This window comes from Neodiprion pinetum, chromosome 5, assembly GCF_021155775.2.
Source record: "Neodiprion pinetum isolate iyNeoPine1 chromosome 5, iyNeoPine1.2, whole genome shotgun sequence".
In the NCBI taxonomy this organism is placed as follows: Eukaryota; Metazoa; Arthropoda; class Insecta; order Hymenoptera; family Diprionidae; genus Neodiprion; species Neodiprion pinetum.
Window position 1 is genome coordinate 24,793,976 of NC_060236.1, and position 16,272 is coordinate 24,810,247.

The following is a 16,272-nucleotide window of genomic DNA, read 5'->3' on the forward strand; positions in this document are numbered from 1 at the left end:
TTTGAATTTTTCAAATCTTGTACGATTTCTGAATTTCTGAATCTTGAATGTTTCGAGATGCAAATTTTTCACAACTCTTGAGCCTCTTAATTCCTTAATTTAGAAGCCGATTAACTCATACCGCAATTCTAAAACGCTAGTCCTTTTTTTCTCGAATATCGAATTCTTTTAACATTTAACGCAACGATAGCTGTTATAAGACCGAAGTCCTTTTGAACCCTACAAAAAACAAGGTGTTCTATCTCTTCGCAATATAAAAACTCCTGACTCCCATTAAAAAGAGAGAAAAAAAAAAAACATTTGCACTTTTTCCCATTTGTCCATGAAAAATACAACATTTACACTTATTTCCCTTAAAATTCGTTTCTTTTATGGTGTTAGGACCTTTTAGTTTGTAAGTTCAGCTCTGCGGTAGGTTATATTTGAGTCACGCGCATTCGGCTCAGCGTCGTAAAATATGACGCAGCTGATTGCACCAACGTCGAGTAAATCTGCATACTCCGGAATATCCCAAATTGCATATTCGTCGCGCGTGCCAGGCGCGTGGAAATGTGAATATCTTGGGATACTGGAAAGCCATATTCCCAGCACGTGAATGTTAATTCAAGTTAGGACAGTAAGAAGAGACAAATGCACCCGAAATCGACGTAATATCGCTTTCAGAACCGAATTGAATTTTTTTTTTTTCAACCATATTTCAATTCTGTATCTTTCAACCAAGACATCAGATTTTTTTCACAATTTTCCTAAACCTACATCAAAAGTTGTATGTATACCCATTACGGTGAATACGTAATATTTTTCAACTTTACAACTTTGTATCAACCTTTAGCTGGAAACTTTATCTGGTATAACATTCTTGGCACCTTGAGGCCGTGCACCGAAACAACTTAATATTTTGACTTAAACTTTTTTTTTGGCGTATTCACTTGAAAGTTGGCCGCAACAGTAATATTTAATTTTAAGGTGGTAAAAAATTTTTTATAAGGCAGAAACTTTCAAGTTACGAACATCTCGATTAAAAGCCCTTAGGCCACGAACGACCCCAAGATACCAGCTAAAGGTTAATAAGTGTCGATCTTATATTTCTTTTGTTTCTCATGACACTCCATACTATTCTAAGAATATGAGTATTCTTTTACAGAGATGAAACTTAATTTGAAAAAGACTGTAAAATTGTAAATGAGAATGAAAATTATACGCACATTTTTTCTACTGCACTTTTTCCACTAGAAAACATACTTAAACTTGGGTATTGGATTTTATAACAAAATCTGTCCGTAAGAAACTAAATCTAATAAGTAAAACTTACGTTACGAATTTTCCAAATTTATGTCTACTGAAATGGGCAAGTATTCTGACAGGGATTTGTTTTTGCGTTTTTTTTTTTGAAGACGCGTTGGTATTTATTTCAAAAAAAAAAATTCTTGCTAAAAATCAATCCCCTAGCCCGATTCTAATAGTTGTCGCAATATTTATTATGTTTCAATTTTTTATTTACATTGCAATAATAAAAAAAGCGCTAATGTAAAAAATCGAAATAAGTTACCGCAAGTTCCTCAAGCAAAATTATTTTTTTTAAAATTACGCAATTTCAAAAATCATTCAAGAATTCCAGATCCTTCAGATTTTCCCTGTTTGTGGAAATCTTGAGATAATTACTCAAAAGGAAGCGCGTTCATTAGCATGCAATACTCATTGTGCAAATCATATTATAAAATATGCTGGTATTCCTCTTGTCATTCAGAATATCAATGTCCGAGTTTTAAGCTCTGTGTCTTACTCGGTAGTGACTTATAATAAAAGATTGGCGAGGTGCCAACAACGTGCGATAACATTTCTCTTTGATTTGCAATTAATAACGACGTCCACGAATTGCAAAATTCATGTACTCGAAGTAACGTAACCAATTAAAATTAACCATTTTTACAACTAAATTCCATTGACCCAAACAAAATATTGGTTTGTGTATTACACATTTACCGAATAGTTGCGAGCTTGTAAAGCTTGTAACAAAAATGTCAAATAAAATTTAAAAATCAAACGTTCCGAGTAAGTAGAAAATGGTTGAAATATTTCATCGGTGGTTTGAATGAAGGCACCTAATCCTACCCTGTTATTCATCATCAATGTAATTCCGTGTCTACGTTGTTGCAGCGACGAAGCAGAGAGCTCTATACCTGAGATATTTCCCATCAGGGAAAGTGATTAAACGACGAAGTTGAAACACATATTGAAAACCGATTATAGAGGATCGCGCAGCACGGCGCGTATATAAAGCATTATATTCGGGGGTTACGAGGGTATAACGTGATCGCGAACAAATGAAACGCCGTCGTTGAAGAGACGATCCCAGATTCGAGAAAAGAGGGGCTCAAAGATTTATCGAAATTCTTCCCCTTTTCACGTGACGCTCAGGCCGAAAAAGCAGGGGTAGCAATTTTACGAACAACTGTTTTCCGGAGTTTCGATGCGGACGAAATGATTCGCGCTCGTACAGTGGCATCCGGGAAACTTTTAATATGCCGCCCGTTTTGCAGAGGGAATCATAGAGCGCGGAACGAAATTCGCAGGACCACAGGATCGGAGGCGTAACGAACGGGTGATCCGAACGAGGATCGAGCTTCGATAATTTTCAAAACGTCTCTTCATTTCGCTCATCCCTTTGCAGGGGGGAAGAAGACTTTCGATGTTCGACCAAAATGGAAGGAAAGAAGAAGAAGAAGACGAAAGAAATGAAAGAAGGAAGGGGAATAAGGGAGGAAAAAGAATTTCAAACCGGTTTCTTCCTCACCCCGCAGATTGGGGGGGAGGGCTGCCTCGGGACGAGGGTGGCGTCGGGGGGCAGATTGGTTGGCTGAAAGCGTCGACATCGTTCGTTCGTTCGTCCATTTTGAAACTGCGTTAGGTCGATAGCGTGGAATGCGAAATTCGAGGTATAACTTGTTCCTACGCACACCCGAGGTGACACGCGATAAGGTTAAACCGAGAAGAAATTAGGGATCGTGTGTCTGGAGAAAAAATATTTCGAAAGTAAGAGTATTATAAGGTAATTTTGATAAGACTATGTTCAGAATTTTTACAGTGGTGAAAAGTAAATGTCTGAACGCGAATTTTGATTTCAACATTTTTTTCTTTTTTTTCTTTTGTTTGTCAACGCTGACCTATCTTGTAGAACAATTATTGTACCATCATGGCATGGAATTTTGTACAAAATTTTGTTCCTCAATGAATTTTCTACAAATTTTCGTGATACGAATTTACCGGTAATTGTTAAAACATTATTTATTGGCCAAACAACGCGCTTATGACACTCAAAAGACTTGAATGATAATTAGATATTTCACAAATGTAATTGATAACTAAGTTCAATTTATTCAGATTTTCAATTTTGAATATGTTTTTCCACGGTGACGGGAGATCGTTTAAGTAACGATCGATTCAATCAAATTTAATTTCCCATTCGAAACATTGAACTGACAATCATGTTTTATACTGCTTTGCGTATTCGTGATTCTTACATTCCCGACTGCACGTCTCTAATTCTCGAGTTTCTCAGTTTTTCTTATAAATCAAGTGAATTATGGAACGTACTGATCAAAGTACATGAACGGATCATCCTCATCAGTCAAAAAGTATTCCGATAATGGAGATTGAAAATATCCTTCTCTCTCTGCATCATTTTTCTTTATCAATATTACCTTGCCTTTTCCCCCTTCACTGGCAGGTCTCACCGCATCGTAATCGATGTAAAATTTTATAACAGATCTTTTCGTGGATCATTAGCACGAGGCGACTTTAACGCCGGAGTTATTACGGAAGCGGAAAAACGTGAGCGAGGTGAAATACGAAGCTGAGTATCAAGTTAAAGAGATCGGGCAGGAATGGCACGAAAATATAAATGTTACGTCTATCGTCCAGCCGTAAAGAAGCTCTTATCTAATATCGGATAACCTGACGTAATGCTGTGACGGTATCGTCAGCTTGTAACCTTCAAGTCGAACAAACATCTCGATTCTTGTATAACCATGCCTGCAAAAATTTTTAGTACCAAGTAAAAATATAAACGTCAAGTACGATGTAATAATGTATTGATCAAATTTTACTGTTGACTGTTTGTTTGATTTACGCAGTTACGCCTCTCCTGACAAATATTACGTGAAAAGTCGTAAGAAAAACTCTTCAATTCGACAGTCTTCTGCCGAATATGAAATTCGATCATTCGTATGCTGCACTGGGAAAATATAATGCACCTTATTTACTGAGATGGTTATAAGAATCCGAATGTATATGTTATTTGGTGTAGATCGTCGACAGCGGTTTTCTGGTTTAATAGCCAATTTTTTCCTCGATATGGGCAACGAATGGCCGAGATACGTGAGCTGCATTCCAGTGCTCGATACATGGGAAAATATTAGACTTTTTACAACGAAATCCAATTCCTTTGACGTATTTTTTACTCACGGTATATTCGCAGGCATCGAATGACGATAGAAAAACAAAATTATACAATTTGTTCAAAACTTGTCCGATTGTACAATCAATTATAACGTTATACGTAACGATGATCGCTGTGCAGCCGCGATTATTATCGCTTTGGGGTTGAAAATTTCCGTTTCGCACCAAGCGATTGGTTTCCATGGCTACCATTGCTCGCGTTAACGATGTGGGGCTCCTGTTCCAAAGCGTGGCTTGTGCGCGGTGTAGGTATGTACCTGATTGCAAGTAGAGCGCTCTAAGGCCGAGCGTAAACTGTTATTACTAGTAGTTCGCGGATGTAGCTTGCGGCGAAAGTCAACGAGGAAAGGCGTTGCACGCAGCCAGGCTTGCGGAACGCGAGTACATAAAAAAAAAAAAGCGCTTGATAAATTTTTCGTCGATTTAACCGGTGATTGAAATCGATATCGGCGGTGTGCAGCCGCTGTGCACAGGGTGGATTTCATTAACTGTGTAAACAACGCCCTGCACCACATCCAGCGACGTACACTTGCATTTAATCGATACTGCGGTCGTGAATTACGTTCCTTGTCACAGCCGCCCCCGAGTCCCTCATCCGCAAATGCTGCGAGGACGCTTCGCTACGCCGCTTCGACTTTCCACCGATATTGTATAACTATGTACGGACCCGTTTTGGCAAGCACCAAGCCATGTCGCTCCCCGAGGAAGGGGCGGTTAAAAGTTAATTAATCCCCAGCCTTCAATATGCCCGTGTTATGACGCCGCAAAGTAGATATACACAGCCGTTTCTGGATACAGGTTCCGTTACCGACGTTCAATTTACGATTAGCCAAGACACACACCCTTTGCTACAACATTCAAGGGTCAGAGAGCATCCCCACTCTGACTGACTGATTTTATCGATCACAGAATTATTTCTTTGTCCAGAAATGATTCAATGATCGATAAAACCGGTTTTGGATACAGGTTCCTTTACCGACACTTAATTTATCCAAGACACAAGCCCTTTTCTAGAATATTTCAAGATCGAAGAGTATCCCTACTCTGACTGACTAACTTTATCGATCGCAGAATTATTTCGTTGTCCAGAAATGATTCAACGATCGATAAAACCGGTTTTGGATCAAAAATTCTGTTACCGACACTCAATTTAGCCAAGACACAAACCCTTTTCTAGAACATTCGAATGTAGGGGTGACCCCACTGCAATTGACTGACTTTATCGGTCATCGGATCATTTTGTTGTCCAGAAATGATTGATAAAATCAAATAGTTAGGTTTTGTGTCTTGACTATATGAAGTGTCAGTAACAGAATCTGTACCCAGAACTCACTGTATATTTAATATACCCGTAGCAAAAGGTAGTCGTATAATGAAGCACCAATTTTACAAGTCTTCATTGCCAGCAGCAAAGTGTCCTCGCGGTGTCTCTGTTAACGTTAATTCATTTGTAAATGCAAATTTTTGGCGTTAAGATTGGCGAAAAAAAAATTTCGATGCTTTTAGACCTAATCCCGATTCCGCATTTAATTTATTCTTGTCAATAAAAAAGTAGAAATTCCAACGATTGTTTGTCATAAAAATTATTCCTGGCCTGACACTAAGGAACTGAACTGTTCTTTTTACAGCGAAAGTAACTCACAATTGAAAAATCTCTAACCCAATTCGCAGATAAGAATAAATTTTCGAGAAGCCGATAAGTGAGCTTTCGATTCAAATGGTATCAAGCTTTGACCCCCGAAATCTAAGATAAAGGGCGAGCGATTTGCTTCATTCAAATGTTCAAGGAATTGACTAAATTCGGATGTCAATTAATAAGCCGAAAGAAATAAAAGCTGAAGCATTGTAGTTTTTCACATTGAGTTTCAATCGACATATCGCTATCTGGTAGCGAATCGCTTCGATACTTTGGTTGTATCGTAAAAGAAGACATATTCCAAGCAGGTAGACCATTAAAATTTTATGTCGATATCGCATGACTGATTGGCTCTCGAGTGACGGTAGTTAATCGAGGCCTCTCATAACGTCATTTTCACAAGTCTACGACTCAGCCATTTCAGGCTCAAATCGATGCTTTACTGTGCAAGAATAGTTCCCTTGTACCCATATTTTCGATAATAAGAAATCGGTCTAGCTTCTGTATAATTTTAGCTAAAGATTTATCGTGCGAGTACAAACCACTTGACTCGGAAAGCAAACTGCTTTTTACTTATTTTGGTGAATTTCTCAGTGCGAACCTATTGGTTGGAAAAGTCGTGAACACTGTTGTGACTAAACGTCAGCTAAATTTTCCTGTCTCGGGTAGAAAGACATTTCATTTATTTACGATACGACAGTCTCGCGTGAGGACAACGTGCCGTGGGTGGCATACGTCGTGTAAGTCATGGAAAAGTTTATACCTCGCACAAAATGCTCGAAATGTGCACATTTGCTCTCACCGGGTGACAAGGAGTCTCTTTACGTCGTATTAATAATTATTTTCTGCTTCCGTTTTCCGACTGTACACAATTCCTCAGACAATTATGTTTCGAGCCTCTGAACGAAACGTGGTTAGTTTTTTTCGGATTTGGGTTATGGACCGATGTACTCGTCGTTAAAACGGTAAACGTTGTTAATTTTCACGATCGAGTCGAATGTCATAAAACTGGCGATCTCAAGTTGTAACAACAAGGGAAACTTATTTCACCACACCATTCAAGAAGATATTTCAGTATCGACAGCTGACAAGTTGGCTGTTACTCAAGCAAGAAGTGAAAAAATTGCTGTCACGTAAGCCCGTGTTGTAACTTATTGCATTGAGAAATAGTTATGGCTTCTGTAATGACGTGTAGGAGTAATTTCAAATTCACTCAGGACATGGATTTGGCCATTTGATGATGAGCTCCAAAATTCTTACTACGATCTATGTACTCTACTGTACGATGTGACCGACTTCAAAACCACATGAACGTTGTTTTACGATAAAACACTTGTACACATCGAATTAATAGTTAATTCTATTTTGACTACCAAGGAAACAGTTCCAAAGTGACATCCCATAGTCTGGAATTTGTGGCCAATTCCCCAGGAATTTCCCTTGAAACATGGCATTAAACCGAGATAGCGATGCTTACTCGAGATACGGCATTTACATTTAGAGGATATAAATCAGGCTTACAGTCTCGTACAAGAATACTTTTTTATTCAGACTGTCGATCGAACACTTCATCAACGACTGCGACGCGGAAAGTGTTTCTCCCAACTTGACCTGACCTAGGGGTTAAGGTGCCTCGGGATTGCTCGCCTAGAGAAATGATAAAGAGAGACAAAAGCAGATCGTTTCGTCAAACGGAGGTAATAGTCCAGAGAGCGCACTTAACTGATTGAGGTTTTCGCGGCGGAAGTTGCGGCAGGAAAGACAGGATTCGAGGGTTATACCAAGGCTAAGGGTATCTGCTCCCGGCCTGAGCTTTGTCCGCGGCGCCACCAAAGACCTGGCAGTCACTCTCGGACCTTCTTCCTTCAGTATTCACGAAGCGTTGTCTACCGACGCTCTCCCGAGAAGCCGTCCATTTATCACCGCACCCCCTTTCTCAGGGGCTAATGTCATCGCACGTGGTTCTCCGCTGAACCTCTCCCCTGCACTACCTTTATTTCGCTTCTTTTCACCTTCGAGTCTCCCTTTTCATGACGCCTTATATCGTACAGCAAATTTTTAACCATTTCCGCCCACGCCGAGGGCCTTAAACGCGCTTTTTCACCCCCCAATATAGAGCGGTAAACTTTCTTTTCGCAATGTATCATGCAGATACAAGCTTGGAAAGCCGGTGTCGGTGTTATTTATGCACCGACAACTTTCTCCCGGAACTCTTCATCTCCAACTTCAAGACAGATTTCTGATTTTCAGAACAGTATTCGTGAGGAAACAAAACTATAGCCGTTCGTTTGAAATATATACCAATGGTCCACCATGCTCGTGGCGAACTGATGTGTGAAATCTCATGTTTCATAATCCACGAATTGTCAAGATTACGTAAGGATAAAGTTTCTTGATCATAGTGGAAGTTTGTATGGAAACTGACGAGTTTTGAGAAAATTTCCATCACCCGAAACGAAAAACGCGACAAATATCAATAACATTTTGAAAGCGTAGATGATAAGAGAATGCTTGTTTTTGAGAATGATTTCACTTCACGCGACTTGTTTACAATATTCCTGAAATTTCCTGGTAATATAGACATACAACAAGTATACAAAGTACAGTAACGCTCAAAATTAATATTTAACCAACTATAACCCCCTGAAAATTTATCTTTATCAGAGAGTAAACTTAATATCTTGTCATCGGTACATGCTCAGCTCTTAACATCTCCGGATGCTTTTGAACTTCATGTATTAAACCGTTTTCAATGTCACCAGCTTTGGCTGACATGAAATATACTTGAGGTTTTATAAAAAATAACTTCAAAGGTTAGGTTAGACGAATATCTGCTATCGCGTAGACTTTACTTTCCATTACATGCCATAGATTGTCTAAATCAGGTGTACTTGTTGGAAATTGTAATGCGGTACTTCAAGCAGGAAGGTTGAGACTTCAACAATTCTTAAATTAAGGGTAGTTGAATTATCGACGAATCACGGCCCTCGACGCCACTTAGCGGTCGCAGTAGTGTTTAGAGACGCTACCTCCAGGTGACGAAGCCTTCGCTCGCCGACGTTGGGTGAGCGTGTACCGCATGACCGAACAAATTACCAAAGTGAAATTTCAACTGGTTTGCGATTGGTTCATTGATAAAACATCGACCTACATTTTAGGGATGAATTTTTAACCCGTCAATAAAAACACCAAATTTACTTCTGAACAAAGTTTCTCCACTGTTTTTCACATCTCTTAGATATATATTCTAGCTTGTGACCTATGGTGGCGCAGTAATCGTACTCGTCACGTGGTGTATCAGAAGTGAGACTCAAGACTCAAGCTCCTCTTACAATTAAAGCAATATCGATCACGTCAAACGTCGCACATCACTTGCGTATAAAAATTCACCCCAATAAAGTAGTTCAATTTTTTGTCATTGAAATAAACCGACTGACAAGTGTCATGTCAAGATTGCACGATGGATTCCTGAAAAAATCACCAGATCGCGTGCTTCGATACAAAAGTTGCGAATACTCACTCGGAGGTTGCTTGGATGTCGAATTCCGGCCACGATGGCCTCCTGCGACAGAAAGTGAGCGGCGGACGGTCCGTCGGGGCGACGTTTCGTCTGAAGGAACCAACTCGTCGAGGAGATATGCTCCCTCCCACGGAGTTGGGATGCACGGTGAGTCCTGAGCCTGAAGTGCAATCCAGCGTTTGCCGACGCGTCGACAAAGAACGCGCGTGTGGCGAGGTGACCGTACCCGGGGGAGGAACGACCTGAAAAGGAGCCACTCTCTCAATTTCATCGGAAAAAGGACGCGAGGGATGAGAATCGAGTCCTTGTTCTCCGACGTGCGCTGTCTGAACAATTCGTAGTTGGGTCTAACCGCCAAGTTACCAATTGAGTGCCACTTGTTGCATTAAGTGTATAACCATTACAGTGGTCCTTGAAAAGGTCAATTTTCAATTTCGACCAGCTCACCCCCGCCAAATTGGTACCAAATAATCCCAAAATACTTCTCTCATTTTTTCACTTTTGATTCCAACGCTAATCCGTGCCCACAAGAGGTTAGATTTCTCCACTTGACCATTCCAGGAGCACAGGACTTGATACAGGAGGGTTTCTTGGGTCGACGATTACGAATCTGAACTCAAAATTACAATATTCAAAATGGTGTATTCAATATAGCAACATCAAGTGACTTTTGAGGTTTTGACCAACCATGTTCGATCTGCTATTTTGAATTTTCAAATTTCGAGCTCAGTTTGGTAATCAGCGACCCAAGAACTCCCTGATACCAAATTTTATCGAAATCTGTTCGGTAGAATCGATATGCCTGTGAAAGGGTTAAATGGAGAACAGGTTAGAGTGGAGATGAAAATCTGAAAAAATCAGGTCATTATTTTTGAATTATTTCAAGCCGATTTAGGTGTTGAACTGGTCGAAATTAAAAAATGACCCTTTCCAGAATCACCCTGATAACCATGGTAAATAAAAGCTTGGGTTGAGTTGATCCCCATGGTCGAAGATTTTGAAATTTTAAGATCTTCGTGTCACCAGAGTTGAAACTATTTCACAAATGACACAATTCATGTACTAATCTATCTAGAGCATTTTCTATTTTTTGTGTACTTGGACGTGAATTCGTATTTTAGTATGTCAAATTTAGTGATAATCGATACGAAATATCTTATCCAATTCCGAAACACATAATGTGATTCTTAGTTTGAACCTGATGTTAATAAATTGACATTCACCCACTGAACTCGCTATCTTCGTCAACGTTTTCATTCTTTCATCATCTCGCACAAGAGTTTGAAAGTGTTGATAAAAAAAACTCCCACCTTCCCATAAAAAGCACTCAGGTGGGACAGCATGTGTAGGCGCCAATTTTTTTTTACGATGCCATAATCAGGATCCGCTGGGTGAAAAAATTCACCTATATCAGTCCGCCCTCCCTCTAAAGTGAAACTGGAGCGGGTAGAGAGTGGAACTGATGCTAAGAATACAGAGTAATCTACCAACGCTCATCGCCTCGTTTAGAAAATTTCAATATTTTTTTGCGAGAGGTTAAGGAACGCCGTCAGGCGTAAAAAAGAAGGTGGAAGAAAAAAAAGAAAAAAAAAAAAAAAACAGAAAGACAAGAATTTCGCAGCTTGGCTGCTCCGAAGCGTTTATCGTGAAGATGAAAATTTGAGAGGCTCCGCACCTCGCGAACTGGATATTGAAGTGGGCGGATATCCGGATTGCCAGAAGAGGCGAAGAGTAGTTTGAAGGTATACGAGTCACGGTAAGTGAAGTTGGAAGAGTAATAATGTAAAAAAAAAAAAAGAAAAAAAGAGAGAAAAAATAAAAAAGAAAGGAAAAGAAAAGGAAACAAGAGTGAAAAGAGAATAAAGAAACCGAATAGCGAAGAGGGCGAAGGGAAAATAAAGGCGTGCGTGGCCTTGAAATAACGGGGGCGACGCGTTTTCCCTCACCTTTGGAAATCCATGGGGAATCGTCGGCTGAGTGACGGTGTTGGTGTTCGTGGTGGACGTGACGCAGCCCGTCGATCCACTTCGCCCAGGTCCACCACCCTGAGTGGAATCCTCGCGACTGAAGGAGAATCTCTTTGGGCTCAAGCTTAAGCTGGCGACGCTGTCGCTGACGTACTGCTGGAGCGAGTTGAAAAAGCTCATTTCGGAGCTTCCTTTTTTTCCTTTCTTCTTTAATTACCCTGTAGATTTTTTCCAAACCTCTTCTTATTCCGTGCCTGATTTAGACCCGCGAGATTCAATTTACGCGGGTGAGCTTTTCGACGTGCATTCGTATTGCCTCTGACCTATTTCCGTTAAATTTGCGTCATGTCAGTGGCTAGTATTTATCATCTCTGTTGAGCCGAGCCTCGACGGTTCCGTTTTATTCACAACTGTTTGATTGTCGTTGCCATTTCAGTCGGTTTTAATTCTTTCATTTTTTCAATAATTCCTCCAGTGGTTAAGCTTGGGATTTACGATCAATTCGAGATAAAAATCGAGCCGGTGATTTTGCACAATGACATTTTTTCCTCGTCTTAAGCGTCGAATTTACGGTTATTAGCACGTGATTCAATTTGCCGTGAGTTTAATTTTTTTTTAATTAGTTTTTTGCCGTTTAAGCTGTGTAAAAGTACAAACGCGTATGACTCCACAAATTTACGAAAAGTATTTTCCTTTTCTTTTACGATAAAAAAAATTTTCATTTAGAAATATAAAGGTATATAATATTATTTTTCCTCTTCGGCATCACCTTTTTGACGATGCATATGTTATACAACACGATGTAAATTACACGATTATATTTGCTGCACACTATTACACAAGTATGTGATTGAAATAATTACGATTATTAACATTTTTTTTCATTAGTACAGACCTTTAATCACGCTGAAAGATAATTTACTTTAAACAGATGCGTGCGTTTAACTGTATAATTGGATACGCGTAAGTCGATTTTACGGTCATTTTGATCAGTTACCGAATTCACCTTTGGCTCCGAACAACTGGACAACAATGAATGCCCGATCATCTGGAACAGACAAATATCAGTTTAGAGCTGGAAAATAAAATCGTCGGAATATAACGAATTAATTATGCATCTACTAGCATACATTCGATCAAGAATCGCATCAAAAGTGAACGAATTTGAACTGTGTTTCAGATATTTGAAACAACTGAATATATAACATTCACATTTAGTTGCGTCAACGATACGAATTTCAACTTCGTCTTGTCGTCTTCGTGCAATTATATTCAAGAGTTTTCTCAGGCAGATCAATTACGACTTAACGGTGCCCAAACATTTCTTCAGGCTAATTTGTTATGATTTATTTATACCCGAGAGTTCTCTCGAGTACTTAGGTCTTATAATTTATAAATCGCAACCACTTTTCAACCTGTTTGTACAACTACTTCTTCAGTAATTGTTGACTGCTTGTCAATATCAAGAAATTTGTTTCTTATAAACATCTTCCGTGTAACAATTCTTCAAGATTTTGGTCGTTGTTTGTTTGTTTTTTTTTTTTTTTTATTATTATTTTCGGTAGTAGAATGAAAAATTGCCGAATGAATCATATCGTCAACATATTTTCACAGAAAATGAAAAATATGAGAATAACACAGATTTTGCATCCTCGAGCAAGAATATCATGTATATGTATAGGAAAGATTTTTGTTGTCAATTAGTTTAAATAGTTACATACGCCAAGATTATCACGTCGTTATGAGTGAGAAAAAAAAACTTATTTCCAAGTGCTTCGCGTTTTTAGCTGGCGAGTAATCAAGTTAGGAAATGGAGTAAAATCGACGTATGAAATGAACTTTGCTGTTGTTGTGAACGAGGTGAATAAAATCCCAACAACAACAACAAAACGAAAGCACTTGGAAAGAAAATAATAGGGAAACGTGAATCGTTGAGGCGTGAAAGAGACGAGAATCTGTTTGTTCTCTGCGGAGTAAAAAGAATAATTGCTTCCACCGTTTAGAAAGCCCTGAAAAGCTCGGCTGACTTCGTGCGGTCGACCTGCACGAGTATTCACTCAGAAGTTACGCCAAGCAATTAGTGCCCGGGTTCCAATCTCTCTGTTAAATCATTTGAAAAGAAAAACTCGAGCTGAGAACGAAACTAAAAGGACAACCGTAAACTAAAAAAATTTCTACTACAGAAATGTAGATTTTTGGCAAAAAAAGCTTTAAAAATTGCCGTCAAACTGAAGATGAATATTTTCATACGCGTATAAGTGAGAAAAAACAGATGATCAAAGGTTTAGAATTTCAGGATGAGCTTAACGTATATTTTTCTGTCGGAATGAAAATTTCCGAAATTTTTAAAGATTACAATCACAGTTTCGGTACTGTAAAAACTTCTTTGAAGTATCTGCAAACGTAATTAGATTCCGAGTTCCTCGGACCTCCAGACCTGACGGATTTCAAAAGATTTGTACGAGATTTCGAAGACTTCCAAAGATTTCGTGAAATTTGAGCTCCGCAGTATTTGACGGTACGTCGTTAGATTTGAAAACCTTTACTGTAGATGTTACAACGATTCTTAGGTCTTAACGCTACTTCACGACAATTCTGACGGTTGTCGTGGAAACGCGAAAATACTCCAAGGTCTTGACAAACGTCGTATCGGAGATTGGTAGTGATCGACCAATTACGATTGAGAAATTATCCGTGTTATTAACACGAATTCTATGAAATTTTCGCGCGCGATCGACCCAAACGATCGATAATACAAAGACGGTAATAAATTTCTTCATTATTTTCCTGAAATACCTTGGACTCCTTGAAATTGAATGAAAGGCGAAACAAGTCGCATGGATGTGAGGTGACACTAACGAAAAGCGGCATTATAGGTGTTGAAAGAGTGCGAGATCGAAGGGGTTTGCCGGGAGTAAGCAGACGGGGAACAAATTAGTTTCCGAACAAATATTGACTGGTCGACAAGCCCGGGTAACTTAGTTGCCGGGTTTACTAGTACTCTCCTTTGGGTGAACCACCTTTCCTCCCTTTCTCTGCTCTCAGACATCGCACTTATATGCTCGTAGGTGGGAACCGCAACGAGACTTCAAAGTCTGAAGCGGCACGAGAGACGCCCTCCGGCTTCTCCTGCACTCCAGCTTTTGAAAACCACCCGTGTAAACACCCTGCGACAAATTCTAGAGGACATTCTACGAGGTTTACTACGAGTCACGTGTTGCATCGAATGAGGAGAAAACGATTAGACGGCTGAGACAAAAAAAAAAGTGTGGGGTGGAAAAGATGGGAAAGACGACCAAAAAGTCGACGAGACGAAATCCCGAAAGTCAAATTAACGACGGTTTGAAACTTGGAAGGATCGCGAATACGGAAATTTCACTTTTAAAGAAATAAAAATTGACAACGCAAAAAACTTATGATTAATTTATAAAAAAATTTCTTTTTGAGAACAGGCAAGAATACGAAGTTAAATTGCGGAAATTCCGAACAATCAAAAAGTCGACTTTTCAAATGTCGGACTCCTGCCTTTTGCGACAATTTACTAGTCTGAGTTTGTCAATAACGACTGAACAAAGACTCGAAAGGTTAAAAATCCTGAAACCCACCAAGCAGAATGGACAGAATATCGGAAGGCTGCAAAACTTCAGAAATTAATTTATTCTCTCCAACGATACCGAAACGTTTCTGCATAATGAATATTCGCTACACCTAAAACTCGTAATATTCTTCCAATATAAACTCTTACGTCTGAATTTTTTATACTTCGTTTGTCAAAACATTCAATTATGCTGAAAGTTCACCTTCCTGAGCTTATGCATCAATTCCGTATCATCATTACCGTCTGAATTTTGCCAAAATTGAAATTCCTGCTATTATTTCAAAGGAGTTTCGAAGGTGTTTCGGCTTCTCAGATATATTCCCTTCTCTGAATAAAATATGTCAACATAATCACTCAAATTCTAAAAATTTCACATTTTCATTACGAGACATCTCTGCTCCTAAATTCCGACGACTATTTATAATGGATTTTGAATTATTGGATTTAGAATGGATTTGCGTATTTATAATAGAGTAAAAAAAAAAAAAAAAAAAAAAAAAAAAAAAACAGGGTTCATCGTCGGACCGACGGTGAATAATCGCGGCGGTGAAACGTATCCGTCCGTGTCGAAAAACAGCGGTCAAAAATAACGAGTGTATAAAAATATGCGAACCCTTTTGTTCGCCGAGCAGTGATACGTGGCATAACACCTGTGAATTTTTATCAGCGATAAAGCGAAAATCCCACATCCATCCTCGTTTCGAGGGTCGAATCTGACACCGAACAAAATCGTCGTGTGAAAAATTGATACGAAAAAAGGGTAACAAAAAAAAAAATAAATAAACACCCCACAGTCCCGTCCTTCATTTCCGAGCTTATTCAAAAGTCTGCAGGAATCGGTTCGTTGCTTTTCACCGCGGGTGCAGCAGCCGACTTTCATCCGGTGTTGCGCAGTTTTTTTTTTTTTATTTTCATTTTTCTCTTCTCCGTTTTCCCGGTTCTCGGATCGTCGATTCGCGGCTGGATTACTCGGCTCGTTCGAAAGTTCGAACCTCTGCAGCAGTCCAAAGCCAACGAAAATGCTTCGGGAAACGTACGGAAGACGGTGGAACTCGAATAAACTGGCAAGGATTACGCTCACGCTTCGTGGGAA

At 39.3% G+C, this 16,272-nt stretch overlaps 1 protein-coding gene across 5 annotated transcripts in view; it reads right to left on the reverse strand.

Moving 5' to 3' along the window:
- The window catches only part of unc-13-4A (BAI1 associated protein 3), a 111,498-nt gene that overhangs the window by 65,338 nt on the left and 29,888 nt on the right, over window positions 1–16,272 (reverse strand). For all 5 annotated transcript variants that reach the window (XM_046626302.2, XM_046626301.2, XM_046626299.2 and 2 more), the window contains exons 2-3: window positions 11,561–12,629; window positions 9,615–9,856 (exon numbers count right to left, since the gene is read on the reverse strand). In XM_046626302.2, the coding sequence (XP_046482258.1) occupies window positions 9,615–9,856; window positions 11,561–11,761 (443 nt within the window). In that variant the 5' untranslated portion in view covers window positions 11,762–12,629. The remainder of the gene's footprint in view (window positions 1–9,614; window positions 9,857–11,560; window positions 12,630–16,272) is intronic.